Consider the following 14,852-nt stretch of genomic DNA (forward strand, 5'->3'; position numbering starts at 1 on the left):
AAATCAAGATTTTCATTGGATAATGACGCAAATGTCGGTCTGCTCCTCTACAAAACTACAATATTGCTTCAGAAGATGTGGAATATAGCTCATGAGTCATATGAACTACTTTTATAATACTTAAATGAGGCTTGTTTGACATTTTTTGAGCTTGACAACCTCAGCGTTAATGTTCATTTTATTGAAAAGAGTGGACAGGATATTCACCTAAAATGTGCCCATTGACATGTCATATGGATTTGGACTGACATTAAGTTGAATAAAGAATGAGAGAATTTAAATTTTTGTGTGAACTGTCCCTTTAAGAGAAGCTTGGTGATTACACAATGAAAATGGCTTTAAAGTTCAATTTTGTTTATATCCATTCCAGTAAGAAGTCTCTAGGATAGTTTGTTTTCTTGGCATTCATTAGATCGCACCAACACAAAAGCATAATACACTCCCTCAGCCCTCAGAGAACATTGTTCGATCGGATCTCAAGGACTGTCTGTCATTTGAGTGATCACACCAGCTTACAATGAGTGCGAAGATCACTCCGACGGTTGCCTTCACCACCCTCAGACCCAAAAAATATTGTTATAGCTAAACCCTTTCAGCCAGACATATTCTTTCCGAATGAACTGTTTAAAGTCCATTCAAGTGTTATCTAAGAGAACATAGCTCTTTACCACGGTGGCAGTTTTACCATTCTCTGGTCATGCTAGTGCATCCAGAACCAATTACTCACCGGAGCAACTATTGATTCTGTGGAAGTGGCGTCTCATATTAATGTTTCACTTTGTTCATTTGCTGTTGTTTTTTATTTCCATTCAGTCAGCGCTACTGCATCTGCAACCCGGGGGTGGTGCGTCAGTTTAGGAACCCAGATACCATCTTCATCCTGGCGTTTGCCATTATACTCCTCAACACGGACATGTACAGCCCAAACGTGAAGCCGGAGAGGAAGATGAAACTGGAGGACTTTGTAAAGAACCTTCGCGGTGAGATTCACATTACACGCATTACACTGCAAACAGAATCTATTTCATCCATATTTTCCCCTTTAAAGTCATTCAGAGGTGTTATACTACAGAAGAGAATACTTAAATGTGCTCAAATTAAGCTTGATACATGTGCTTTAAACTGATTAATGGTCTCATTGGGATAGCAATGACATCTTTCTGGTCACAACCTTGCATAATAATTGGAGCAAAGCAAACAGAGATTCACCTTTAACTTTAAGATATGTTAATATATTCACAATGTGCTTCAAATGTGCTTAACCTACCTTTCAAATTCTTTCCTAAAATTTCCGTAAATCATTGACGTGCCCTAATTATCCATGGGCTTTTGTTTGCGCTTCCTGTGCATAGGGGTGGATGATGGCGAGGACATCCCTCGAGAGATGTTGGTGGGCATCTATGAGCGAATCCGGAAACGAGAGCTTAAGACAAACGAAGACCACGTGTCCCAGGTGCAGAAGGTGGAGAAACTCATTGTTGGCAAGAAGCCGGTGAGTGTCATGGTCACTTTTGTCTTCCACACTTCTATCCAAAGTAACTTGCAGTGCCTTCATTGCAGGAGCAGTCCATCTCTATCCATCATGTTGTGAACTTACATTGACCCCAGTTCTAGAAATGACGCTTTATCGATTCCAGTCATGGTCTGCTGGTGTGAAATGATCCAAGGCCTTTGTGTGTTTGTATGCTTTCGCCACTCTATGCAGTGTAGATCTATAGGTTTAATCATTCTGTCAGTCACCTTTTTTTTGTCCTCAATAGGCACATGACATTGAGACTCTGAGAAGGTTCTTTATCTACAAGATGTTCTCCTTTATGACAGATCTAATATCTCAAGACCTTCACGGTATCTGACTGTGGTGTCTGTGCATGCATGTAAGTCATGTGGGAAGGGTTGCGTGATGCTCTGCAGTGATAAATGGGATTTGCTTTTCCACAGAGGCCTTCAGAGTTCTCTAAAGATGAAATCTACTGACAGTTCACCTGCTCTGAACTCAACCACCTTTTCTTGCAGTACAGCGAGTTACAACCATAGAAATTATTCAGAGGAGGAAACATGTTCAATGTGATGCATAATGAAAATGATAGACAAGTTTGGGGTTTTTTTTGGCTGAATGATTAATAATAAAATCGATTTTTGAATTAAATGTATTTTTTATCAATATATTGCATTATTTTATTATTATATTGCTTTTCGGGATTATTTGCTTAATATAGAGTGGAAAAGAACAGCATTTATTTGAAATAGAAATCTTATAAAAGTCTTTACTGTTACTTTTGATCAATTGAATGTGTCCTTGTCTTTGTTGATTTCTAATAAAAGCATGTAGATTGTTAGACCACTAGAGTTTACGCGTCTACCCTAACTAAAGTCTGTTAGCTTGATGGATGTACATCTGGAGAGTGGTATCTTAAGAAAAGTGTTCAGGTAGTTCAAGTGTTCAAAATAAGTACAATATACATCATCCCTCCAACAGAGTTGGTCTCTCCCAAGGATAAACTAACTGAAGCTGTTGCATCTTCATGCCTGTCACACAGTTGAATTTGGAAGCACTGTGGGTTTTCAGAGCTGAAATAATTAACATTTAAGCTGTAATGGAAATGGCACACATGACTTAGTTGCCAGGAAAGCCTTCTCCCTGGTGTATCTTCCACACATCTTTGGAGAGGACATTATGGAGATCTCCTGTGGAGCTCAGATAGAAGGCTGCTGTGCCTGAGACCCCTGCCTGCAGACACTGCATCTCGGGTGCTGTAATTAGGTTTCTCAAAATGGGCCGAGACTTCCTGTCACAGTTTCAAGAAGCAGCAGTTTGGCTCCTCATTAACCTCTCTTCTCACCCCATTCATACAGTACAGCTCACATCTGACAGGTAGACGGAGGGGGTCTTAATAACGAGAGAGAGAGACCACTCTCTGACCTTCAAGCCTCCCCTCAGTCTTCTCGCTATGATTCTTACTCATCCGTCTCATTTTTTCCTCTTTTCAGATTGGCTCTCTGCACCATGGCCTTGGATGTGTAAGTATAACGTTCACTTTTTTTTTATTCTATTGATGCCATTCAACAGTTTAAATCTGATAACTATAGTTACAAAAATGATGATTTTTTGAAATGATTTTTTTTTTAGTTTTTGGACTCTTTTTGAAGTATAAAGTAGTAGGTTGGAGGTTTGAAATAAATAAATATTATTTAATCAAATAAATGGTTTAATAAAATAAAAAATTATATTATGAAATTAAACCAAATAATTATTATATCTATTTTATGTTACTAACTTAAATGATTTATTCTATATACTGTATACTACCTGCTGTTTTTTTTCTAAAATAATAAGTGAAACAATAAGGATTATTCCACATTTCCAACTAGTATCCTTCATTATGGTCAGTTTTTCAAGTATAATGTAGTAGGTTGGAGGGTTGAAATAAATAAATAATATTTTAAAAATGTATTATTAAAGAAAATCAATGATTATACCTATTTTATGTTACTGCATACTAGTATATAGTGTATACTGTATGCCATCTACGATTTCTTAAAAAATATTTTCCACATTTAAAAATATTATGCTACATTGTTGTCCTAATTGTTTTTACCTAATTTAAAAAAATTTTGTATAATTTGACAGTCTGGTCAAATAACAAATCAGGAAAAACATGTTAAAAATGTTGGAACTGGTAATGGCAGGTCAGGTCGAGTGCATTGCATTTTGGGATACAGTTTTCTATGCAGTAAGCTCTATAGTATACTGCTTTTTTAGCCAGTGTCATCTGGTTATTATATACATACAGAAAATTTGCAGAGTACAGTATATAAGTACATACTATATACTGCAACAATACTTTATATTAATTATATTCTGAACATGTCCAGGATCTCATTTATGGACCAGGTTCGGGCTAAGCGATATTTGTTGCCCACATACAGGTGCTGTCCCTACCACATCGCAGGCTGGTATGTTACTGCAGGCTGTTCGAAGTGCCGGACCCTAACAAACCTCAGAAGTTGGGTCTCCACCAGAGAGAGATCTTCCTGTTCAATGACCTTTTGGTGGTAAGAAAGCACACACATCATAGCCCATGACACAAAACCAGGACACATAACAACAGGAAAAAATGAGACTGAACAGTCTTACTGTACATCATAGCATCTTTTGTTATGTTGTTATGTTCTTGTTGTTATGATGGTGTAATGGTCAGCAAGACATTTTTAGCCCAATTCTAGGTTAGTAAGCGTACATCATGACAGTCAGAAAGTGTTACTCAGCTTTTCCGGAGGCTCAAAGAGAAGAGAAGATAATTAGGAACAGATGGAGTCCTAATGTGACTGCTTTTGATTCAGGTCACTAAGATTTTCCAGAAGAAGAAGAATTCGGTGACGTACAGCTTCAGGCAGTCCTTCTCTCTTTATGGGATGCAGGTGCTTCTGTTTGAAAACCAGTGTAAGTACCCTCAGCGAAGGGTCAAAGCCCCTTTGACCCCATATTACCCTTTTCTGGACTATGTTTAACCTTTTTCATACAGTTTGATTGCACGCTTTCACTTTCGTGCTGGCGTGTCATGTAAAAACCAGGCTTTTCACTGCACAGGAAAACACGAAACAGGTGTTAAAGCTCACGAAATGCTTTTGATCGAAAACAAATTAATTCTCAAAGTATTGTGTATTAGGATGTATTCTCCCACAAAAAGATTAAAATATCTGTCATATGCGATTGCGAAATGTGAGAATATCGATTAGCCTGTCCCTCTGAAAAGGGCACGTCTGAGTGCTGTCATGATCCGCCAGTCTGTAAATATTCCCCTCCCGCTGCTGCTTTTCAGATTACCCCAATGGAGTGCGTCTCACTTCAGCTCTTCCAGGCGCAGACATTAAGGTTCTCATTAACTTCAACGCCCCCAACCCGCAAGACCGCAAGAAGTTCACAGATGACCTGCGGGAGTCCATCGCAGAGGTGCAGGAGATGGAGAAGTACAGAATAGAGTGTAAGCGGCTCTCATTCACTTTCATTATGTTGGAAAAGAGTGACCAGGATAGTCCACGAAAGAAAGTCATATGGGCCTTAAACAATGTGGTGCTTGTCTAATATTCGGTGCGTTGAAGTAAAATGACATGTGAAATAAATAACATGATCAGTGATGTTGATATGGTGTTTTTTTTCACAGCTGAACTGGAGAAGCAAAAAGGTGTGGTCCGTCCCAGCATTTCCCAGAGCTCCGGTCTAAAGAAAGACACAGGAAATGGCAACTTGAGTCGCACCAGTCTGGATGACAGCTACGCCATAGGTGAAGGCCTCAAGAGAAGTGCCCTCAGCAGCTCCTTACGTGACCTTTCAGATGCAGGTGAGTGTACAGACCCACATGACATGATGTGCTTCTGGCTTTATCTGTCACAACCTCTGATTATTTTGTGCAGTCTTGTCCAAACAATACTTCGCCTCTTGCCAAAGTAGAGCGCTGAATGCTTGCTTCTAAATTGGTGTTTGTCCACAACCATTAGTGTAGCCTCAATTATTTATTAATTAGAGCTGGGTGATATATCAAACCTTCACAGGATTTTATTGCCCATTTAAAATTAATAATTTGATTTGTTTAATGTATTCTTATTGGACCATTAGTTATTCTAAAGACTTTGTCATTTTGACTAGTTTCATGGTCCTTGTCTAGTGAAAATCAGTATTGGGAAAGCATGCTTTGATTATTTATTTTATTTTTTATTTTTACCAGTGTTGTTATTGTTAACTAAAACCAAAATGATTGAAAATTGTTTTCGGTAATTGAAGTAAAATATAAACATTAGATGAAAAACATAACCCTATATCACCCAGCCCTGTTATGAATGTCCTTCGCCATGGCTAATGACGCTAGAAGCATCCTGACAAATATTATCCTCCACATTCGTTTTTCCCACTCTATAATTGAACCTTCACACAATTTGCGAGCTGTGATATCTTCTCACTCTATTCAGCAGATGCTTTTGAGCCCTAAACATGGCAGTCACTACACAGGAAAAAAATGGATAGTGTGAAGTGTGACCTCACATGCCTTCTCTGTTAGAACAATCAGTTCACAGCGTAGTCACACTCCGTAAGTGTGAATTGAACTCGACCAAGCTGGTCGTTGAGTCTGACGACAGGAGACACTACACATGAGAAACAGAGATATCTGGAAAAGCTATGAATATCCCATTCCAGCAATCCTGTACAGCACTGAAAATGTGCGCAGTGTCTTGTACTGTATAATAATGTATTAAGAAGAATCTACGTGTATAGAAGTTGATAGCTCTGCTAACATTGTCATTCTGTCATTCAATACTTATTTCAGATTGACGATTGTTTCATACTGCTAGTCTGAGCTGCCACATTTGTATTTGACCATACATCAAAAACGATAATGATTTTTTTTTTACTGTTTTTGCTTCTTTTTTTTTTTCAGTTGCTTCTGTGATTTAGTGTAGGGATTAGGGCTTGCACGATATTGGAAAAAAACTGACGTTGCGATATTTAAAATAATAATTAGAACGAGTGGGGTGATTTTGTTGGAGATTGCAAAATAAAAAATTATTTAAAAAGCTGGAAAATGTTTTTTGGTGGAAAAAGCTGGAAAACTCCTGAAGAATTTTTTTTTTTTTTGTGGGAACTATTCTTTTTTTCACTTGGGTTTACTTGGTTTAAACAATATATATCTTTAAGTCTGCAGGGCACATTCCCACTGTTTTTTGACCAATTCAATATAAAATAATAATTATTGTGATTATTATTAAGTGATATATTAAACAAAATAAGAAATATATTGTAATACTAATATTTATATCTTAATTTTTTCATTTTCAAACATTAAACCATCAAGCTTTTATTCCATTCAATTGAATTCAATCCAGTTTGATTGTGGGCAGCTCGTGGTCGGGTGAAGCTCTGTATCATGTGGATGAGCATTGCCGCTCTGGAGCCGGTAGCGCGTATATTTACTTAATTACATTGCATTTCAATTTTAATTTGGTATATCGTGCAGCTCTAATAGGAATCTTCAGTTTGCTTGTAGTCATCAAAACCCAGTTTGCTTAAGACACTTGTTGAAGATGTAGCTGTACTGTGCTTCTTGATGTTAGGACCAGTATACCCTCATCCTCTGGCCCTTTAAAAGCTCCCGACCCACCTGGCTCTACCCTCCCTCCCTTTTCAGACTACGGCTGCTTGCTTCATGTCTCAATAGCGCCCCTGTGGGCAGGCAGGATATATTTACGCTTCTACATGCGCCTCTATAAATCTGACTGTTCGAGCGCGCTCTAATCTATCATATTGCATGTCTCGCTCAGGCAAGCGGGGGCGCCGCAGCAGTGCAGGATCTCTAGACAGCAATATGGAAGTAAGTACCGTGATATAGGATGCAAGAACCTACAACAGGCCACTATTCTGTGTGACAATGTTGCATTTTGAAACTGCAACTTTGCTTTGTTTATTTATTTATTTCTCTGGTCTGTTCCATCTTTTTCTTTTTGGTTGCTTCTTTGCTCAGTAGTTTCAACTATCTGTATGTGTGTGGTGTTGTTGTTTTTGGACTAAGTAGGCCACCCTGCATGCATGAGCTGCCTGTTCCTGTGGAGCTTATGTGGAATGACGGGCAATTCTGCCCCCGTGGCTCACATCACATATCATAACATCTCCACGGTCCAACTTAGTCAGCATGACTCAACTAATGCAAACATCCCATGTCACGTACAGTGGGCTGCGTTGCCTTTTTCCTTTGTAAAATGTTTTATTTGATTCCTGATGGCATGTTTCACTTGGCAGCTGCAAGTGAACAATAGTGTTCTGTTAGAGTACTTCAAAAAGTGCAAGTCTTCATTTCCTCACCGACCTCCAACCACTTGACCTCTTCCTCTCCAGCCCTAAAGCACCTCTTACCTTTTGGAATGCCTCGAAATCGTTTCCCATCTGTGTGCAGATAAGCATAATAAACACGAGGGAGTATAGCAAAGGATCGATGCTGTAACAGACTGGATTTGGATTCCCATCCATTTAGTCCGTATAGGTTATCACATGTGCCTGTTTGATTGACAGCCTATCCTAGAATGCAAGAATGCCCATATGCTCGCTTTAACATCACTAAATGCTGACTAACTCAATCTTGCCTGTTCCAGCTTTTGCATGTAATGCATGGCTTTCAGGGATCTGCTTCTTTTATAAATGCATTAACTGCTGATGGATGATCATGATGCATTGCTTGAGTGCTGGGTCCTTGTTTGACATAAAAGGAATGAATTTTGAGTACTTTTATCTTTTATGTGATACTATTTGGGGAATTAACTTTCTGGTCTGTATTACAGTACTGTTCAAAATGTTTGGGGTCGGTAAAACATTTTTTTAAGAATTTGAAAGAAACTTGTATGATGCATTAAAAGTGGCAGTAAAGACATTTACAATGTTACAATAGACTCCTATTTCAAATAAATGCTGTTCCTTCAAACTTTTTATTCATCAGAGAGTTTCCCCCCCTTCCCCAAAAAAAATCACTGTTTCCACAAAAATATTAACGCAGCACAGCTGTTTTGAACATTGATAATTATAAGACATTTTTCTTGAGCTGCAAATCAGCATATTAGAATGATTTCTGAAGGATCATGCAACACTGAAGACTGGAGTAATGATGCTGAAAATACAGCTTTGCCATCACAGGAATAACTTACATTTTAAACTATATAAAACCGTTATTTTATCTGTTTTTACTTTATTTTGGTCAAATAAATGCAGCCTCGGTGCGCATAAGACTATCAAAAATATTTAAAACATCTTAAACAAGACCCCAAACTTTTGTAGGGTATTTCTGTTCTGTGACTTAAAATATATGAAATATTTAATTACTAGGGATGGGAATCATAAAGAATTGAATTGAATTGCACTTAATTTGATTCTGAATCTACTGGATGGTTCCAGTTCCTTATTGATTGCATTCTTTTATTGAAACATTGATTGAAACAATTTTTTTAGTATATTAAGAACATTTGGTCCCTTTTTTCCAACAAATATACTAAACAAAAACTTTTTAGTTACATTTCAATGCTTTTTATTAATAATTAAAGTGCATTTTATTATGTCAAAGCTCTGGTCTGAATGTGTCTTTAACTACACATTGCTTTATAATCAACTAGTCAATAACTCCACTGATTTAAGTGCCACAGTAACAGTTTATGGTTCTTCTTGATTTGGACATGACAAAAGTAATGACTTCAGTTCAAGAATCAAATCGATTTATTCAGTGAGCGAGCCATTAGACTGATTAAAACCAATAACTCATGGGTCCAGAACTCATTTGTAAGTCCTTTTAATGATTTAATAAAATGAACTGGCTTATAAGAGTCATTTGTTAATGAACTGGACTATGCTGGTCCAAAGATATGGACATTCAAGAACCATTAACATGAAAATCATTGGTGGTGTTTGTTTGTTTGTTTGTTTGTTTTTTAAATAGAAAAATGGATTGGTTCCCAACCCTAATAATTACACATTTAAATCAACCTAACATTTAAACGTTCAGAATGCAAAATGTGAAATATATAATAAATGGAACTGTTGACTCATTGAGCATGCAGTACACATCTCGTGTTTAACTTTTCCATTCTTCTCTCTCCCTCGTCCTCCCGCAGGGGTCCATCATTAGCAGCCCCCACATACGGCGCCGAGCCACTTCCAGCCGCGACTGCCCCTCCCGCCAGCAGTCCATCCCCAACTCCTCCTCTCTCCTAGGCTCCATATTCGGCACCAAGCGGGGCAAGTCGCCCTCTCTGGCTACCCAGTCCTCCCACCCCTCCCACCCAACACTCATCTCTCACACCCCGCACCCTATCAACCTGCACCACACGGCCCGTGATGTCGTCACTGTCACTGAGACCCAAGCCCAGATGCACCCCCACCACGCTCAGTTTTGCCACATGCAGAACCCCCCTCCATACCACCACCACCATCACTACCACCCCCCAGCGCACATTCAACACCCTCCCCACCAGTTCCACCCCACGCCCGGCCCCTCTTCCTCTCACAGCCACTCGCATGGCCCCCACGGCCACGGGACGCACCGAGACCTGTCGCACCCCACCCACTCCCAGCATGCACCTCACCACCACAGCCAGCCTCCGGCTCCTCCTCCGGCGGCCAGCAGCACCAAGCCCAAACACAGCGGCATCAGCACTGTGGTTTGAGCCCCTCCGCAAACTCTTTCCTCTTGGGAATGGGACCGTTTTTAGCGGGCTGACTGTTGGGCCTCTGTTTAGATTGTAACGTGCAAACGGATTGTTGCTGCCTACCAGGACATGAACAAAAAGGGCACCTTGACTCACGTTTAACTCATCCAGCGCCCGTTTCCTCTGGGAAAGGGAGCCACAATGTGTAGCACTGGCCTTCTGGGGCGGCTAGAACTCAAATCATCAGTTCTTACCAGTCATTGCTCCAGCTGTAGAGCCCCAGACAAAGCTGCTGCTGCTGCTTCTTCTTTTAGGCTCCATTTTAGAGACTCTCAACCTTCTCGACTCTGGCGGTGAAGCAAAAGCATGCGCAAAAGACCGTGGCAACTGTTTTCTTGTACTTAATTACCTAAATGCATTAACAAATAGCCTGCTTATTAGTTTGCAGAAACTATGTTTTTGCTAGAACAACGGTTTGAGATAACAGTCTGTCGAAGTCAGTCAAAACGAGTGGTGTTCCAGTATTTAATGTAGCTGTAGACCACACATTTCTGTGATATAGTTAGGGGACTATAACGTGCCAATTATTAAAAAGCAGTGACTGAGTTAATCAGAAAAAAAAGAAAAGAAAAAAGATTTGCTTTGTGTATGTCGTACATATAGTATTTTGTCAAATAATAATAATAATAATAATAATATTAGCAGCTATTGTTATTATTGGTATAGAACAAAAATGATCCGAAGCCTCAGATAAAATCTCAGTATTCTATGTGTACTCACGACGTAGGAGTTACTAGTTTTCACTGATACTGAACTCAGTAGGTGGCCAATTGAACAACGTGGAAATCATTGGTTGCCTTGGAGTTGGAAGATTCTCCCGGAATCTCCGGCTTGTGTTCGCACCACCTCCTTTGGGATCTACGTAGCGCAAACCAATCACAGGGACTTTGGGAAGGGGGAGGGCGGAACAAGGGAGCTCACTGATGGATCCTCCACGGCCTCGACTCATCGGTCCCGGCCACTGCTGCAACATGCTTTTATTTTTTTAACTATTTTTTTAGAGATGAATAAAACAATATGAAACAAATGTACATTTGAAGATGTTTATGGCAAAGCCGGTGCAATGAAAAGGCTATTTTGACGTCTAACATTAGGGGTAGTGTTTGTGTCGGAGGAAAGCAGGCTGATCGAATTCTCTCCCCATATTTTAAAAGCTTAGTTTGTGCAGAGATGTAGATTTTTCTCAGCAGGCTGAGCGTGTGCCCTCTTCTGTGTGGAAATGAAGTAGATTTGATACATATTCTTCTGTCCTCCTGTGAGAATGCCTTTCACTTGCTCAGAAACACAGCTAATGTAATGTAATCTAATGTAATGTAAACTGCATATAATATGTAGCAGTGGGTCGGATGGATGTGTTCTCACTCGAAACGGATTTGAACATGTTTTTTCACACATATCCCCTTTCTTGGTTCAACTTTTGACTTGTTTTGTACTGTAAGTAGATAAATGGTGTCGGAGCTGTGATTCGATGTATTCGTTTTGCGTTTTGACGCTCTTTTAACTCAAGCACAGAGCTTCTGAACAGCACTTGTCTTTGTAAATAATCACTTAATGTACAGAAACCACGGCTGAAATGAGCTCGCTCTCTTATACGAGACCGGTGTCAGCAGTTATACGACATATGCTGTGCGTTGTTTCTCTTTTTTCTGATTTTTTTGGTTTGTTTTTTTAAACTAATCATGTGCAATATATATGTTTCGGTTTTGTAAATTCAGAATTTCAACCAGTTGTTTGGTTTGTTTGGTTTTGTTATATCATATTTCCAACATCATATAGCCTACGTCTGACCCCATATTGTTTCTCGCCCACACCGACAACTTGTTCTCCCTGATCTCTGTTTTACCTGCAACCTACAGTCAGGAATGTCAGCTAAAGTACTCTTGCATGTATATTGTACAAAATATTCTCTAGATATTGCATATTTCCAGAGATATTATCAGTGTTACAGTTGACCGTTGTTAAATGAGTGATGATGATGATGATGAACATATTAAAATCTGTAGACTTCTCTTCATTCAAAACCTCTTTATCCTGTTTCGCACCAAAATAGAATCAATTAGGAGACATCAGTTTATTGTTTATCTGGGCTTAAAAATTAAACACTGATCGTCAAATAGTTTATAAAGGAAAATATTAGCCGGTAGCCTAATCGTAATGAAGTGCCGCAAGGGCACGTCCATATAGTAATAGGAGCTTACGGATAATAGAGCATAAATCCGTGTCTATGTCATTATCAGACTTCATAACACCTGGCTTGTTCCCAAGATGCACCGAGGCCAGCAATTTGTACAGTACAGTACAACATTAATCAGACTAGGACAGTCCATCTCTGTGTACCAATGCGATCACCCGAAGCCATTTCTGACTAAACAACCGACCATAAAATCAGAGAGCTGTCAAGACAGAGTCTTTTTGTATGTTTTTTTTTTTTCTCTCGTTTTTTTCACCTTTGTGTTGAATGTTTTTTATGGATTTCAGTGCAGTGTATTTGTAAATGTGGTGCTTCAGCTTTGTACGGTATAGTACTGGACGGTCAAGTCAAAACGTCACAAAGCGTTGCATGCAGCTGATGCCCAGCACCTCTGGTTGAAATGTGAGCTTATTTAAAAATGAAGAAATGTGCTTTCTTTTTATTATGTTCTTTCTCATCTTTTGTTTGTTCGATTGGTTGGTTTTATTGTTTGTTTCTGTTTTGTTTGTGATGTTGGCTTGCTGTTACATTTTATTGTGTGCCACTGCATCTCGGCATGTGTATCATTTGTTTACTCCCTAAAAAGATCATTACACTTCTGTTTTTTTTTCTATAAAAAGCCTGTTGCTGTATATATCACAAACCAATGTGAGAAATTAGAAGAAAAAAAAGCATATCATATAGAAATCTATTATGGATGATAAAGGGAAAGTATAAGTGTTGGCGGTTTGTTTGAAATGTACATAGTCTGTATTATACTTTTTTGTTTTTCGTTCAGCCATCGCATTGACGGTGTAGTCCTTTTCCACCTTAAAGAGACTCATATTAACATGACACTGCTTCTGCTACCAAATGTACTTATTGAATTTGTCATAGGATCTTCTTTATTAAGCCGACTGTTACATGACTCTCACCGCCTTTCATGTGCGTCCACTCAAACATACATTTCTTTTCTTTTCTTTTTTACTACCAAATGAGGAGAGGAGAACTATGGTTTTAATATACATTCTGTTTTTAAGTAGATGACGAGACCCTATTGATGTTTAACTATAACTGTGACCATGTTGAGAACATGAAATAAAACAATACACCATAAACCTGTATTGTTCTGCATTAAAGCACACATTATGTTGATGTAAATCATTTTGAATGCATGTCCTTAGCATTTTCTGTGGATTCTCAAAATTAATAAACTCTTATAGTGAGATATAAGGCATTAGAACTAGCCTTCAAAACTCTCCAAAGCCTTTGCTGAATTCAACATAAAAGTATGTTTGAGTCAGCAAGGTCGTTGTGTAACGTTGTGCTTTTAAGAAAGGTTTGGTGGTTCTCAGAATCCTTGCAACAGTCTTTCTCATTCTAACCTATTTTTAGTCTTCTCAGTACTCTTTATAAACGCTTTTAAGCTGGAGTTTCTTAATATCTTTGTTTGAGAATGACAAACTCATGGTGAGTACTGCAATTGGAACAGAAATCTTGCATTATACGCTGCTGAATTAGACATATTAAGACATCATGCTTTGAAAATATATAAAAAACTATAAAGATCTTTTTTTAGATTAATTTTTTCAGCAAGGACACATTGATAGACATTTATGATATTACAAAGGATTTCTATTTCAAATAAATGCTGTTCTTTTGATCTTTCTATGCATCAAAGAATCCTGAAAAAAGTGTATTATGGTTTCCACAAAAAATATTAAGTAGCACAACTGTTTTCAACATTGATCATAATAAATGTTTCTTGAACACCAAATCAGCATATGATTTCTGAAGGATCGTGTGACACTGAAGGAGTAATGATGCTGAAAATACAGCTTTGCTATCACAGGAATAAATTACATTTTAAATCTATTAAAATAGAAAACTGTTATTTGAAACTATGATGATATTTAATGATAATATTTCACAATTGTACTGTTTTTACTGCATTTTTGATCAAATAAATGCATTATTGGTGAGCATAAGAGGTTTCAAAAATATATATATTTAAAATTTTAAACCAACCCCAGACTTTTGAATGGAAGTAGGCTATATTTGTAATAAAGATAAGGCTGAAAGCTTCAAGATTCATGTTTTCGTGAAGAAACTCTACATGCGTTGTGAATTCAGAGTTGTGAATGTCTGGATAAACTGTTTCTTATGCGTGTGTGACGCTGTGACCTACAGACAGGTGGTGAGAAAGGGAACTGTGCCCTTTTTGTCTGTCTGTCTGGCTTGCTGTAGGCTATAAATAGAGCAGCTTTGAGGGCTAAATCCTCATTGTCAACACCAACAACACTGGGTCGCTGTCTAGAAAAGGACTGCAATGAAAGGGAACCACGGAACAACTAATTTCTGTTTGTTTGTTTTTTAATAATATTTGAACGCATGAAATCCACATAAATCGGAGCAAAAATTGTGATGAATTCAGTGACTAGTGGGAATT

General features: G+C 38.4%; 1 protein-coding gene across 10 annotated transcripts in view; it reads left to right on the forward strand.

Moving 5' to 3' along the window:
* The window catches only part of iqsec1b (IQ motif and Sec7 domain ArfGEF 1b), a 207,610-nt gene extending 194,083 nt beyond the window's left edge, over nt 1-13,527 (forward strand). For 9 of the 10 annotated variants that reach the window (XM_056251411.1, XM_056251412.1, XM_056251418.1 and 6 more), the window contains 9 exons: nt 814-980; nt 1,353-1,492; nt 2,989-3,018; nt 3,928-4,053; nt 4,342-4,441; nt 4,821-4,982; nt 5,163-5,339; nt 7,312-7,361; nt 9,640-13,527. In XM_056251411.1, the coding sequence (XP_056107386.1) occupies nt 814-980; nt 1,353-1,492; nt 2,989-3,018; nt 3,928-4,053; nt 4,342-4,441; nt 4,821-4,982; nt 5,163-5,339; nt 7,312-7,361; nt 9,640-10,191 (1,504 nt within the window). In that variant the 3' untranslated portion in view covers nt 10,192-13,527. The remainder of the gene's footprint in view (nt 1-813; nt 981-1,352; nt 1,493-2,988; nt 3,019-3,927; nt 4,054-4,341; nt 4,442-4,820; nt 4,983-5,162; nt 5,340-7,311; nt 7,362-9,639) is intronic. The other variant, XM_056251420.1, reaches the window with a different exon arrangement.
* Nucleotides 13,528-14,852: the final 1,325 nt, after the last annotated feature.

This window comes from Rhinichthys klamathensis, unplaced genomic scaffold (genome assembly GCF_029890125.1).
Source record: "Rhinichthys klamathensis goyatoka isolate OS25496 unplaced genomic scaffold, OSU_Roscu_1.1 h1tg000082l_1, whole genome shotgun sequence".
Taxonomy (NCBI): Eukaryota; Metazoa; Chordata; class Actinopteri; order Cypriniformes; family Leuciscidae; genus Rhinichthys; species Rhinichthys klamathensis.